The sequence below is a fragment of the Triturus cristatus genome, chromosome 11 (assembly GCF_964204655.1).
Source record: "Triturus cristatus chromosome 11, aTriCri1.1, whole genome shotgun sequence".
NCBI lineage: Eukaryota > Metazoa > Chordata > Amphibia > Caudata > Salamandridae > Triturus > Triturus cristatus.
In genome coordinates, this window is record NC_140594.1 from 365,343,395 (window position 1) to 365,358,616 (window position 15,222).

Below are 15,222 nucleotides of genomic sequence, written 5' to 3' on the forward strand. Positions count from 1 at the left end.
TTAGCTGCCAGATTTGTAACAAAACTCATGTGTATGGTTGAATCCGGATCATGGTAGAACTTGTTAATTGGGCTTAGGAGGGCCTTAGAGAGCCACACAGACGGCGCACTCTCCAGGCTCTATGCGACCACCGGACCTCCATTATTCACACCCACTGACTCAAACTGAACATCCGCATCAGGGGCAGGTGGGCTTATGTTTTATTTCCGGAGGTTTTCTTTATGTGCTTCCCAACAGTGTCCGGCAGAGTCTGTCTGGCCTATAAGGCAATCTGCAGTGCCCGAATAGCTGGTCTGACATGTCGTGTTTTTGGGCTGTTTGTGGGTCTGTTTTATGGTCTGTTGGGCTGATTTTTTCTCTCTCTGGTATTAACAGAAAATGTTGCCTTCAGCAAGGGCAAATTCATGCGGTCACCCATATCTTGCAAAAACACCCATACAGCTTGTCTTTACAAGTTAAAAGTTCCCTGCCTTACACACATGGGCCACTTCTTTAGATATCGAATTTGCTAACGGAGGCCACTTTTATTTGGAGACCTGACATATTGTTTGTCCCAGTCCGGCCCGTGTGTCCAGCCCTTAAATTGTGATGAACTTCAACCCCAAATGTGGTAGACTGGATTTTAGGACATACCTTGAAGACACCATCAGGAGACTTCAGGGTATTAGCCCCGCATCTCTTAGCTTCACAGCTCTGCCATGGTGATACAGTACAGCTGACTCTAGCTGGGGGCTGCAAGGACGATGGAAATTCTTTTTTGACTTTGCCCTAAAAAGGCAGAGGCTTGCCACTTAGTCACATGTTCCTGTCTTTTGGGGAACCCATGCATCTCCATCCAAGGTAACAGCAAGGGTACATTTATTTGGATGTAAACATAACAATAGGAATTTGGCTTTCTTGTACAGTCGAGAACTATTGTGGAGATGATAAAAATGTTCTACATATTTAGAATGTGGTGATATTCAGTGCTGGGATTGATTATTGCAGTTCTCCATGATTTGTCGCCATGTGGCACAGTAGGCCACAGTGCAACTGGTCAGTGGTCTGATTGTTGGGTTTGGGGCCTGGCCCTTCCTGACTACCTGTGTAGCTGAGGGTGTCCCTCAAAGTGCCTACACCAAGCATATCCTGATTCACTCAGGATAAACCTTTGCCTTGATTTGGTTTCATGGAGCAATTTACTTGCCACGGAGAAAGCACTTTTTTCAGTTCCCTCCTTAAAATTATTTTCTGAAGGTTTCCTTCCTTTTTCTGTTCAATACCTCAAGAGCTCTCATTGTAAATCCATGGAAGATAAAAGTACATTTAAATTAGTTTACAAAGCCAAGCTTCTGCCCAAGCTACCTTCCATGCAAAGCTACCCATCCTCTCGGATGGGCAAACAGGACTCAGAAGCAAGAATTATCTGGACTTAGATGTTCCAAACTTTAGAACTGCTCAGGCTCAAAATCATTCCTCTTGCGGAGCCGCTGCTCTCGGGAGATCTCTGCTGGTTGATTTGAAGAACAAACCTTCTCTCATGTCCTCCTGAAGGCATTTAAAAGCACACCTCACATGATACCTGAAATGACAATGGCCCTTCTTAAACCTCCCCTAATGAATCCCGAGCAATCTGTTTGATTAGTTACATATCAATTCTTTAAAGTATGAGGGTTTTGAAATATGTAATTCTGTGCTATATTGTAACCTGCTCTAAGACTCCAGGCAGTGGTGGGCAGCTAAATAAAAACATTAACTAACTAAATGAAAAATAGTGGATACACAAATAGAAGCTCGCAAACTAACGGGTAGTATGAACAGAACATGGTTATTGAGTATGCACTGCAGACAACAGTTGGTAAACAAATAGACCCTGCAGAGGAAATGGTGTCGAAGTAGACACTTCAGACAACTTATGAATGAGCAGGCAACGCAGCAATGGAGGTTCATGAGCAGGCGCAGAACTGTTACGAAAGTTAGCACTGCAGCCAGATGTTGTTATTTTAAAAGCATTTCAAATTAACAGTTTAGTTTATCAGACACTGCAGAAAAAGACACACAGCAGTGTCCTCAGCCTCACTGGCAAGGCCTTAGCAGAAGATGGTATTCAATGGGTGAAGATACAGGTAGCAAAGTTACCAAGTGAGTGAATGTGGTTACAGTGGTGTGTTTATTGCGGTGTATAATGTTTTCTTTCTTTTTTGTTTGTTTGTTTATTCTCCCAGCTGAAAGAGGTGGTGCTAAAAAGCGGAAAAGTCCTGCGGGCAGATGTATGTGTCATCGGTATAGGTGAGTGCGACAAGGGCTGGCATTTCACAACTAGAGAAACTGCATAATGTTGACATTCATGTTTTACCACAAATTAAGGAATTCATTATAAACATATGGCCCTGATTCAAGAGACAGTTGGGATGCATGAGCCATGCAGAAGGTATATTGTGTTGTGTTATTTTGAAGATTCTACTCTGTGGCTAGGTGTAAGCAGTCAATGGCAAGCTTACATACTGAGAGTAGTGAAAAATTGCTGCATTGCTACTGACAGCGCATAGGCCTTTTAAACACACTCGAAGCCGCTCAAATGAGCACATGTAGCGCAGGATTCACTGTGTAATTTGTTAAAAAAAATAAAAAATAAGACCAGGGCACCAAAGTTTCTTAGAGCCACTGCTGTTGCTGCAGGATGCCAGGATTGCTAAATACCAAACGAATTACGGCCAGATTTAGAGTTTGGCAAACAGGTACTCGGTTACAAATGTGCCAGTGTACCATGTCCATCAAATACTCTGTCTGTCAGTCTTACTCAGATTCAGCTGGACCATCAACTTTCCATTAGCAGTGCCCTATTTAATCTATCAATGGGAGGCTCAATTGATAGCCTGACAGCGTGCAGACCCTCAGAGAAAGGGTATGTGACTGTCTGCTCTATTTAGGGCCTTTTTTTCTGTCCTTCACCAACAGTGAAAACTTGGTGGTGACAAACTAAACAAGCAAAAAGATAGAAGGAAAAGAAAGAAAGCAGAAAAGAAAGAAGGTAGGAAAGAAGAAAGAGAAATAAAGAAATAAAAAAGAAAGAAGGAAAGAAAGATGCAAAAGGAAAGTAAAGAAAGAAGGCTAGAACGACATAAAGAAAGAAGGAAAAAAAGTAAGGAAAAAAGGAAAGAAAGAAAGAAGGGACAAAAATGAAGGCAAAAAAAGGAAAGAAAACAGGAAGGAATAAAGAAGGAGAGAAAAAAGGAAGGAAAGAAAGAAAAAAGGAAAGAAAGAAAGAAGGAAAGAAAGAAAGAAAAAAGAAAGCAAGGAAGACAAGCGACAGCATGAAAGAAAGAAGAAAAGAAAAAAGGATAGAAAGGTGGAAAGGAAGGAAAAAAGAAGGAAGGAAGGAAGAAAAAATAATGGAAAAACAGGGAAAGTGAGAAAGAAAGAAAGAAAACAAGGAAAGAAAAAAGAAGGAAAGAAAACAAGAAAGAAGGGAAAAAGGCAAAAAAATCACGAAAGACAAAAGAAAGTACAGAAAAGAGGAAGATTAATAGAAGAAAAGAAAAAGGCATAAGAAAAATCAAGAAAGAAAGAAAGGAAAGTAGGAAGGAAGGATGTAAAGAAGGAAAACATGTTTTTAAAGTTCTACAAGAGCTACAATTTAAACTGATAAAGGCCCGTCTTCTTCCTTGGCAATGTTTATTGAAGAACCGTTGCTGAAATTGAGTCCAGAATAAATGTCTTCTGAAGAATTGTCCACTTCGGCATTCACATGTGTAATATTTAAGTTTTCGGTTTGTGTACTGCATGCATAGAAAAAAGAGGATAAGTTAATACAGATTAGTTTCAATTGGATGTTGTGTTATGCTGTGAAATATCTGCAGATAAACAAGGTACACTTGAAGAGGAATTTACAACAGTATTGGTAGGAGGCAGGAACTGATAAAGCAGGGAATGTGGCCTGTGCTCTTATGGCTCTTAACAAAAAAAAAGACAACACTGAAGTTATTATTAAGTAAAAACAAAAACACTGACAATGAAGGGAACTACCTTGCTTGCATATGTGGTAATTGAGAGAGCAAAATACAGTCACTCAAAGTGGGTGTATGCTGTGGTGGGCAGATGCAAAATGTGAACAACACAAAAACAGACCAGTGGATGATGAGAAGCAGCTGAAAGCCCCTTTAATAAGTATATTATACACATAATTTTATTAAAATCAAAAAGTCTTGCTGACACCAGTCCCAAAAATAACAATGATGATCCACAAACCCAGGGGAAAATTCCCCGGGTGGGGGTTCATTTGTTATTTACTTTTCAAAAACAATCTCCCTCTTTGGGGGTTTGTTTTTGATGAAACAAAACGTCCGGTGAATGGCCTTCAAAACCAACACTGGCTGTTCACAAAACATTTGTACCTTAAGAGGAACTGCTGTGATGGCAGTGCTTCTAAAGATGCAGTGATCACTACTGGGCCTTCATGGATCTGTAACTGTGGCAGACCTATGTCCACCAGTGAGGAGGGTGCAATGTCCTCCGATGCCCTGATGGTCAGAGTACATACCGCCAGGTTTTAAAGACTTGATTCCACCTGCCGCTTCTTTCTTCCACCACCCTAAATTTCTCTTTACCGCTCCCTTGCATGATAAAATTCTGTTTGGGGGGGGGGGGGGCACAAGGCAGACAGGGGTGTGTAGGCCCCAAATGTCATGGTCCAAGTCATTTGCCATGGGTGTCCTGTGGTCCACCCTTTTCACACTTGACTGCCAAGGTGGAGAGTGCGGGCGGTCAAAGGCTTCACAGGGGGGTAGTGTGGGGAACCGGAGCTCAGAACTCAGCAGTCAATAAGTAGACATAATAAGGTAGGCTGTTTGTAGAACGAGATTAGAGATGCTGTTTGACACTTGAATAGAAGGTTTTTCACAGGATGCAGCTAGATGATGTTTGGTGGAATGAGAATAGAGGGTGCCTTATGGCACACACACGTGAATACAAGGTGCTTTAGGTGATGTGGATGGAAGGTGTTTTGTGGAATATGAATATAAGGTGCCTTATCTCACATGCTTACAATGTGTTTTATAGGATGTGAAAAGGTGTGTTTTTTGGAATGTGAATCAGGGGTACTAGAACTAGGGGTGTTCTAGGTGTTGCAGCAGCTCCAGACCTGGAGGCAGCTCAGAAAGATAATGGAAAACACTGAGGCCTTTCAATCAGTTTTCATATCTTGTAGCATGAATGAACTGTTTGTTCCAGTGCCGTGAAAGGTCAAAGGTAATTAAGAGGAGCACAGACAACAACTTTCACGAAACCACTGCATGTCTGCTTTTCGTGTTTAACTAAGCTAACATGAGGTTTCTTCAAAGAGATGGAATTCATTTGCTAACAAACCTTTCGCCACCCGTATATTCAGGGTCCAATGGAGAATAAATGAATGAGGAACATGAAAGTAATCTATGTAAAAATGACTTCTTTAGTGTACAAATAATAAATGAGGCTCATTTTCAAGTGGGCCTTCACTTGTGGAATATTGTGGCAGGCAATTTTCGAACTACAGTTAGAAAACAAACCAAAACACATTTATATTTCCCTTATGTGCACGCATAATTAAAACTATTCTGATTTATTAGTGGTCCCTTGTACATTGCTCCTTTTTTGTAAAAGATGAAACAATTTATTAATATATTTGAAAACATTGCATCACAATACACCATTGAACCACATTTTCACAAACAAATTTCTTGGACTACCATCTGATCCACCTCCTTCCCTCCACAATCAGATGCTCCTATGCAAGTTTTTTCATACCTGCCAACTTACAAATACATTTCAATGTATGAGGAGGAGCAGGGCCTTGAGGAGGCGGAGCCTCGTGCCACCTAAGAGACACTCTGCCCCTCACCAAACCCCCACCCCTCCCACCCAAAAAGGGTAATTGAGGCTGTCACCCATGTCTTGGGGTGTTTTAACACCTCTTAATGGACTTCGGCTCATTACAGCCGCCAAAGACAAGATGGAAAGCCACTTTGTTCAGCAGTTAGATTTCAGCTTGTTTTCCCTACCACTATGTGATTTCGGCTCTTCACCGTGTGACCGTCTGAAGTGAGCCGAAATCGTGTGACACACTGTGACACCTTGTGAGTTGGCAGGTTTGTTTTTGCACATTTGGTGTGCACAATTTTATGTAACACCAGGATTTAGGGAACCCCTATAACTTTAATGAAATGATGCCCTGGCCAGCATCCCCAGCCAGAGAATGGTTCCAGCCCCACTGATGTGAGTAGAAGTTAATTTATAGAATGCAAATAGCGGGTGTATTTTGCAAAGCAGTTCAAATGTGTGTGTTAGAGACAGCAGCAAGGAGACTTGTTATAGAATGGTGACTGTTCAATTAAATTCAATATTTCATTAAAGATTTGGAACACGTATGAGGTCCACATAAAAGTACATACAAATTATTGCACAAGAAAATTTAACATTCCAAAACTCATTCCACAAACCATCATAAATGATCAGAGGCCTGCATTAGCATGTCTAAAAATTCCTTTGGATAACATTAATCAATATTGTCAGTTATCCTTATAGGCAGAAAGTTAAGATTTTCACCAATGGTATCTTTTTAGCTCATTGACGAAAACAGAGGCGCAATGACCTCAAGCATTTGGGCAACAACAAGAGAAACCGCTTCGACAGAAAAAACATTTGGAATTAGCAGCAGACAGATTGAAGTGGCAGGGCGTATCCTAAAATGTTCAAAAAATGTACAAAGGGCAGTAGGTAGCAGCTAGTTCGCATACAAAATAAAGTCCAGAATTCATCCTCAGCAGAACGTTCAATTTGGAATTAGCTGCAAGAAAAGGATTAACAGGGCATGTCCCAACCTGTGCAAAAAGCAATTCAATAGCAGCCAGTACATGTGCAAAAATGCAATCCAGAATCCCACTTCCGTTGAGTTTTAAACTTAACAACAGAACAAAAGTGGGAAATGAGCACAGCATCTCACTATTGTGCAAACAATAATAAAAAGCAGCAATCAGTGTGCAAAATACAATCTGACAGAGGAAATATTAATACTCCATAAAAAGAAGACAGAAGGGTTGGAGTAACAAACCATCTAAAAAAATTGATAAAAAATTTAAAATAAATACATAAACTCCTTAAAATAATTCAAACGTTTTGTACACACTGCTTCGTTTTTTGGCCAAAAAAAGAAAATCGCAGGCTGAAGCTACATTTTTAACACAATTTCGTAAGAACATCGGCCGAAGCCAGCGACGGCGGCACAAAACCAATGAAGGCGAATAAGACATGATCCAGGGTCTGGATGCTCAGCTTACAAAAGTTGCAGGTTTTTCCATTTTTCAAATTCTGGGACCAGTTTGCTGCTAAATCATTTAAAAGTAGAAGATTCATGCGACATAAAGTTAGCAAACGTCGAGTTCCATGTTATTCCAGTAGAAATATTTTTGAAAGATTTTCTGTGAATTTGTCCTGGCTATTAGCTTCAATCTCTTTTTAGAATTACAAAATGTAATATCTCTATTAAAGCTAATCTTACCACTTGAGGTTTTTAAAAAAGATTTAAATTCTGATGGTAAGAGAGTAATCACTAATTCTTCTTGTACACAAAAGTATTTTAGTATAAATGAGAAATCATGATTGAAGGAGTAATTACTTGCCTGAACACCGAAGATTTTGTGACACATGATACCTCTTAATGTGTCAGGCTCACTATTTTTTAACTGGTATCCCCAGTGTAAAACCCTGGCTAAATTCTTGAATATAGGAGCTTATCAAGCCAAATTCCAGTCTAATAGCAGCCGTTGGAACTAACGTATAATAATTACACAATTTACGTAGTATCTGACCTTCGATCCTGTCTAAAAAACTCCAGTCCTTGACAGGGATTGATTCAATGGCATAGAGCAGTGTTGGTGGAATTTTTACTTTAAAAACCATTAATAGATGTAAAAAATGTCTTCTACCCATGGCACTATAAAAAATATGCAAACCATTAGCGTGGGATACAGTTTTACAGGAGCTATGTTCAATATGAAGTTTGTTCTTTGTACTACCCGCTATTAGTTTCCCTAAATAAAGATATGAATCTACCACCTCCAGCTTTTTAGGACCAATATGCCAGTTAAAATTACATGATTATCTACTTTTATTACATTCCATAATTAAAATTTTACTTTTAGATACGTTTATTTTCAAAAAATGGTCCACTGTATAGTTCTGTAAGGATATCAGTAGGGATAACGTCTGAGAAACCTTGATGTCCACCCATTAATATCTTGCACCAAGTTTGCGAGTGTAGTGCGATAATTAAGGATAGCAGGGGAGAGGGTAGACCCATTTTTTGCAATTTTCTCCATAGTAATGGTGGATCTACCTTATCGAAGGCCGTTGAAAAATCTATGAAAGCCATGTATACATTTGAACTACGGAAAATTGTGTATTTCTCCTCAATTAGTTTCAACATGGAGATGTTATCTAATGTGGAGTGATTTTTTCTAAAACCTGCTTGTGCTATAGGGAGGACCTTCTGCTCCACCATCCATTTCGTGAGATGATCAAGGATACTAGGAGCAAATATTTTTCCCGCCGCATCTAATAGGGCTATTTGCCGGTAGTTACCTGGGTGTGTTCTAGGACCCTTTTTATATCAAGAGATTAGAATACTTCCAGACCAAGAAGGAGGAGTCTTCCCCTGAGAGTAGCACAAATTAAACAGTGGAGCTAGATAAGTAGCCCACAGAAGTGGTTCCTTTTTAATTACCGTCATGGGATTTTCATCAGGACCCATTGCTCCTGAAGATCTCATTTTTTTAATCGCTCCAGCCACATCATTAATTAAGTGTACATAATTAGCTTCAGGGGTTTTAAACTGATCGGGTGTCGCAGTAATTGAACTGATGGAATTAAAATTCGTAGAATACAGTTCTAGTAAATGAACTTTACAATCCTCTTCTTTAATGGGAATAGGGAGAGATTTCACTCTTGTGCCACAGCAGTCGGCAAATATTTTCCAATATCTTTTGTAATTATTTTTTGATGCCGCAACTTTTAGCTGCACCCATGCTCCAACTTCCTTTATTCGTCTTGAGGAGCGTTTTTTCCTCTGTCTTTTCCTCTTTAGTAGATTTATTAAATTACTTCGTTCACATGAAAAATTCATGGACTGGGCCCTTATTAGTTTATTTATTTCCCTGATCTCCGTTTAATTGAAACTTGCGATAATTTACAAGATTTGGCCAAAGAACATATATTGTGGGAGTGGGCTTCAAGTAAATCTAATTGGGTAGAATCACACTTGCCCGTTATTAAGTGCTGCTGATCACTTATTAGAGCCATTAGACGTGCTTTTAATTTGGCGGTCACTCGAGTATTCCAGTGAATTCTACAATTAGATGCAGTGAACCCTACTGTGCTGCCTTTGAAGTTCCAGGGACCTACCCTAGCACAACTAAATTCAAATTTGAAGCAAATCAACATATGGTCACTAAAAATATTTCCCAGAACCTCCATATTTATAAGTTTACAAAAGAAGTCTGCAGAAGCAATTAAATAGTCTATAATAGATCTCACAGTTGGCGCCTTATGAGTATAATTTGCTGGAATATCCTTTCCTAACCTCACATTAGCAAATATGAGATCTAAACTTCTCAAACCTTCATGTAATAAGACTCCTCTTTTGTCTGTCCTGCTTTGATTCGGAAATTGCGCATTGGGGATATTTATTTTTGGTGATTGTTAATTACAATAGTGGAAAGATAGTGGTACTAACGTGGAAGTAGACTTTGATAAAAACTGAAGTATCAATAATTACTAAATCAATGCAAGGGTAATTAAACATAAGATTTCTATTCTTGCTTTTGTCAGGCGCGAGTCCCACAACAGCTTTTCTGAAGCAGAGCGGTATTCTTATTGATACCAGGGGCTTCATTCCAGTGAACAAGGTAAGTGTTAACACCATATGGTTACTTCATTGATATGAGCTGTTTCGAGTCCAATAGTATTAGTCATCCACCATCAACGTGCATGAATGTAAGTCTACCTAATAAGTTGGTGCCACTGCTTAGACATACTAAATAGAATAAATGGGCATGCCTCTCGCGTCTCGTCATAATTCCGGAGTTGCGCATGCAAAGACTATAGCGATGAACACTAAATGCAGATAGTCAACCATATCCTGTTCTGCGGTGCCACCACCAATTGGGTCATCTTGTGTGGTGGCTGTTATAGTGGAATTATCTGTATCAGGATTCCAAATGACTAGCAGGGCACTCCAGAGCAACCCTTGCTGTTCCAATACCATTACCAGAAGGCACTATTGCAGCCCTGGCCTAGATCACTAGCAGGGGAGCTTCACCTGTAGTAGGTTTCCAAATCACTAGTAAGGGAAACTGATGAAGCCTTTATCTATAGTAAAATCCATTTAGCGGGTGCAATATTGTGGACCTTGCATATAAGATAATTCATATTGCAAACACATCACTGTTGCACTTCTCATCTGTATGAGGATTCTACATCACTAACTGTGGATACCGCTACTATTGTTGCTTGTAGGAGGGTTACATATCATTGCCGGGGGCACCCCTGTAGCTTTGTCAACAAGTGGAACCCTTATCCCTCCTGAGGGCACCAGTTCAGCTTTCTGCAACAGGAGTATTCCCTATCACTAACAGGGGCATCAATGTAGAACTTTTCAGGAGGAGGATTCTACCAAATGATTTGCAGGGGACTTCATTGTGGCCTGCTACTCTAGGAGGATCCAATATTCCATGCAAGGGGTACCACTGCATGCTTTACCTATGGGTTGTTTAATCTCAGGAGCAGAAGGTCCTGCTGGAACTTTCACTTACAGGAGAAGTCCATCCCACTTGTTGCAAACACCCCTGCAATCTACATCTGTAGTAGGATTCTGTATCACTAGCTGTGACCACCATAGAAGTCTACTCCTATGGAGCATTCCATTTAAAAAGCGCGGGCACCATTTTAGCCCAGTGAACCGAAGGGAAATCCACATTACTCGACCCCACCCATGCAAACGGATACAACAATATTTGAAGGCGACAATCACCCAATTTGACAATGTCTCTATCCCTCACCTACATGAGGATTTCATACAACTAGAGGAGAGATATCCCCTAGCCCATCTCTGAAGAAGCAAACCACCCCTTATTGGTGGCAACAGCTACCACCCATAAAACTAAGTGGACGCCACATCACCGCCACTCTGTCTCAAGAATGATTCCACATCAGACATTGGATGGGAGATCTCATCATAGTGTGTGACGACAAAGAATGAAAAGTCCAAGTAGCGTAGGTGAAGCCCAATGCAGGTCCATATATTGTCATTAAGAGCATGTTGCTTATTGGCTTGGCTAGTCCAAAAGTAATATATAAAATATATTTTCAAATACATAGGTTTGGAATATCTAGACAATTATCTGTCCTTAGTTGAGAGTATGAGTTAATTAGATTAATTACTTCTTGTGACATCATTTGGTTGAATGAAGAGTTAATGCTTTCTGTGAATGCTTATGGTCGCCTGTGGCTCTGACTCCAATCTGACTCACTCTTTTTCCAGATGATGCAGACAAACAGCCCCGGGGTGTTTGCAGCTGGCGATGTGGTCACTTTCCCTCTCGCTTTTCGGAATAACAAGAAAGTGAACGTGCCTCACTGGCAAATGGCACACATGCAAGGTGGGTGCATTTTACAATCTCTTTTTTGGAGCATGTTTTCTAAGTAAGTGGCCAAGAGGGTTAATAGAACATGAGCATGAAAAGAATACAGTGGGGTGGTTAGCCCATTGTCAAACTTGAAGTATAAACTTACATATGAATATTGTATAGTTTTGGAAAACTGATTTTAATTTTGGGACAAATGCTGCTGTGAAATGAAATGAAATGAAAAGTAAATTTATATATATGCTGCTGTGTTGATAAATAAAGTGCTGGACGGTATTTCTTGAGCAGATAAAATCTGCTAGGAGGTTTTGTTAGATATCATTTCCATTCTTGGACTTTCAACCACATCTATAATATGGACACCTCAAATCAGTTTCATTATATCAAAATTCAGTTTGTTAGTAGTGCATACTGTGAATGTTGAATATGAGGTTGAACATGGCCTGCATGTGACGAAAACAATTCATTTTATATAAGTATGTGAGCAATTGTTACAATCAAGTCACAGAGACGCATTAAAACACTTCATAAATTGTATTTGGTGCAAAGGGTGCAGAGGCAGAGGTACACCTAGAAAGGAAAGGGGGTCTCTATAGAGCTATAGTACAAAACAGACACAACAACAGTGATGCTTACTATTGGTGAGATACATAATAATTTATATACAGCTTAATTTGTGCACATGAACTTCCAGGGGTTGTATTATACTTTGTTCCCCTTTGTGCATGTGCACCCACTTTGTGCACCACTGGGGCACAATGGTATTATATAAGTGTCCTCTGACACTTGTGTCCTTTCTGTAATACTGGTAGTGCTGGTGCACATGCAGTGCCACTGCTGTCGTGAGTGGTTGTTCCCTCATTTGCACCTCATCTAGTCTATCTTCTCTTTTTTCATGTATGATGACAACATACAGTTTGTACTTAAAGTCTCTGAAGTGATAATTGTGTCATCAACTTTCAGGCGCCAAAATTGCTTGAAACTGAATAGTGACACAACAGAAATACTACATCCATTAGTTCATACACTGTTCTCTTTTGAAGATCAAACTATGCCCGCTGACTGTAAAAAACTCAGGGGTGCAAATAGATTCATGGCTGATTCTGGTTTTAGAGATTAGCCCTGTTGTTAGTTCTTACTTTTTCAACTTTGTCTTCTCAGAAGCATTTTCTATTTCTTTTCATGTTCCCATAAAAATCCCATAAAAATCTGATCATCAATGTTTTTATAGCTTCTCAAATTGATTGCTGCTATACAGTTTTTCTGGGCATACTCAAGGCTTCCCTGCAAAAGTCACAACTGATAGAAAACGCAGGCACCAGATTGTTGCTAGGGTAGTCCAGACATGACCATTTAAACCCTGTCTTGGTTTTCTTGCACTTGTTGATGCTCTAATTATCTAATTAAGAGGGTTGATGCACAAGATGGGAACAGTCTGAGTCTTCAGAAGATTTAGTCAAGGGCTAATAAACAAAACTGCACGAGACAAGATTCCAAGATAAAACCTCATGGGTACATTAAAAAAATATGATCATTACAAAAAGCCAAAAGATATGAGTAAGTTCAGGAATTAGCATAATAAAATAATCAATGTTTAATTCTGCAAGAGGACTGACATTAGGTCTGACTCTGAAGAAAACCCAAGGAAAGGCTAAGTTTGAATCAGTGAACCTGGCTAATCCCCAAAATACCACAATTTTAATAACAGTTCAGGATACAGTAGCCATACACATTTCCTGGTATGATATGACTTAACAGGGTTGGGCTAGCAAAGTTGCAAACTCGCACACTAGTCTTTATTTTGGTAAACATGATACTTTCAGAGACACCTACTTCCTAATGCATTTTGTTAATTAAGTTATGGATAACTAATCAAGAAAACAAATAGACAGTGATTCTCATTGCCCTCTCTTACTGCATATATCTTCACCTTTTCTATGCTTCACAAGTCTTGTGTCAATGGATAACAGTGCGTTTCTCCTCATTCTTTTGCAGGTCGAATCGCTGCACTGAACATGCTGGCACAGGGCATGGAAATCAACACAGTTCCTTATCTCTGGACAGCTATGTTTGGAAAGAGCATTCGTTATGCAGGTAATCACAGAGTCTCATTCAGGGGTTCACTGTTGCTCTCAAGAGTCTGTATGCAATGGTTTGGCTTTGTCAAATTTTTGTCAAACATATTATTCCAACATCCTTTGACCATTGAACCAAGACAATACATGTAACCGTGGTTTTACATACATCTCCCAAATTTCTATCCCACAGTTATGGATAAATCATGTGAGATTGAAAGAGTGTGCCTTTTTTCTTCTGGCAATGGGCTTTGTAGAGCTTACCCAAGTGCAGAGCGCAACATCCTTGCTTCCGTGACACTTGAAAGTGATATACTCGCCTTTCCCTCAAAAGCCCCAATTACGGTCACCTTAGAAAAGGGTGACATAACTGATGAAGTATCTAAACCTACTTGAATACATTATTTCCTTATTAGAGCTTCCATTCTAACAGTAAGATGTTTTGGTTTTTTGTTTCCCTGATAATGTGTACTCTATAATTTTTGTAAAACCACTACTGTTTAAAATTATGCTGATTTCATTACATGAGAAGTGCTTTTATTTTTGCCCTTTCTATTTTCTTTCTCTCTCTCGCCTGATCCTGTTTACTACATATAATTGCACTTATTTTCCTGTTCTACCTTATTATTATTCAAATGTTTTCAGTACATTTTTATATTATATTGCGAACCTGCTGTTTGTTATTTACGTTTTTTCTACTTAATAAACTTTACTTTTAAAACTTAAAAAAAAGAAAAGGGTGACATATTTATTGTACCTGATATATTCTGAAACTGCTGGGATCAGAATATATCAGCTGTGCTAAATAGATAAACATTACCCAGTTACGATTACAGTGCTTAACATGGGGCATGACATGTAGATTTTTGTACATACTGCATAACATTTTTATCAGGCAATTTTATCCTGCTACTTTTCAGCAGGTTTTACCTCCTGAAAATGATGTTGGGGGAATGAGGCTGATCATGCGGGCTTGTAATTTAGATAACGCGGCCTACTGATCATATCGCAATTAATCGAGCCTACTATAATCGGGTTCTAGGTGTCCACTCAACTGGTATTCATCAGCATCCCTGTATTGTCAAAGTGTTAGTACTCTTGGATGTTGGACCACATAGGACATTGAAGTCATTAGTTGAGCCTCAGAAAAGATACAGCATTGAGAAGATCAATAAATCAGTTACAAACAAGTAGGTTCATACGGTGGTTACATCTTACAAAAGGACTGCAGAGTTTTATGGACTTTTGTATAAAGTGAGGACAACAATCTTAATGCAAGGGTGTTCCAGGATCTTTGAAAATATCAATTAACCACAGTACTAAGAGGGCTTATTTTGCCTGTCTGTAACTACAAACCAAGTGAGCACTGTACAAATATGGGTGCAAAGGCATGGCCAATGGAATTATGAAATTTTGTGGTTGTGGTGTTTTCAGAATAATTATGAGTTTACCCCAGTTGTTGTATAATCCACCATCTGCTACATAATTTGCAAATT

At 39.4% G+C, this 15,222-nt stretch overlaps 1 protein-coding gene across 2 annotated transcripts in view; it reads left to right on the top strand.

Annotated features, from left to right (window-relative positions):
• The window catches only part of AIFM3 (AIF family member 3), a 284,806-nt gene that overhangs the window by 217,800 nt on the left and 51,784 nt on the right, over positions 1-15,222 (top strand). For both annotated transcript variants that reach the window (XM_085633940.1, XM_085633939.1), the window contains 4 exons: positions 2,205-2,268; positions 9,838-9,914; positions 11,549-11,666; positions 13,647-13,745. In XM_085633940.1, the coding sequence (XP_085490066.1) occupies positions 2,205-2,268; positions 9,838-9,914; positions 11,549-11,666; positions 13,647-13,745 (358 nt within the window). The remainder of the gene's footprint in view (positions 1-2,204; positions 2,269-9,837; positions 9,915-11,548; positions 11,667-13,646; positions 13,746-15,222) is intronic.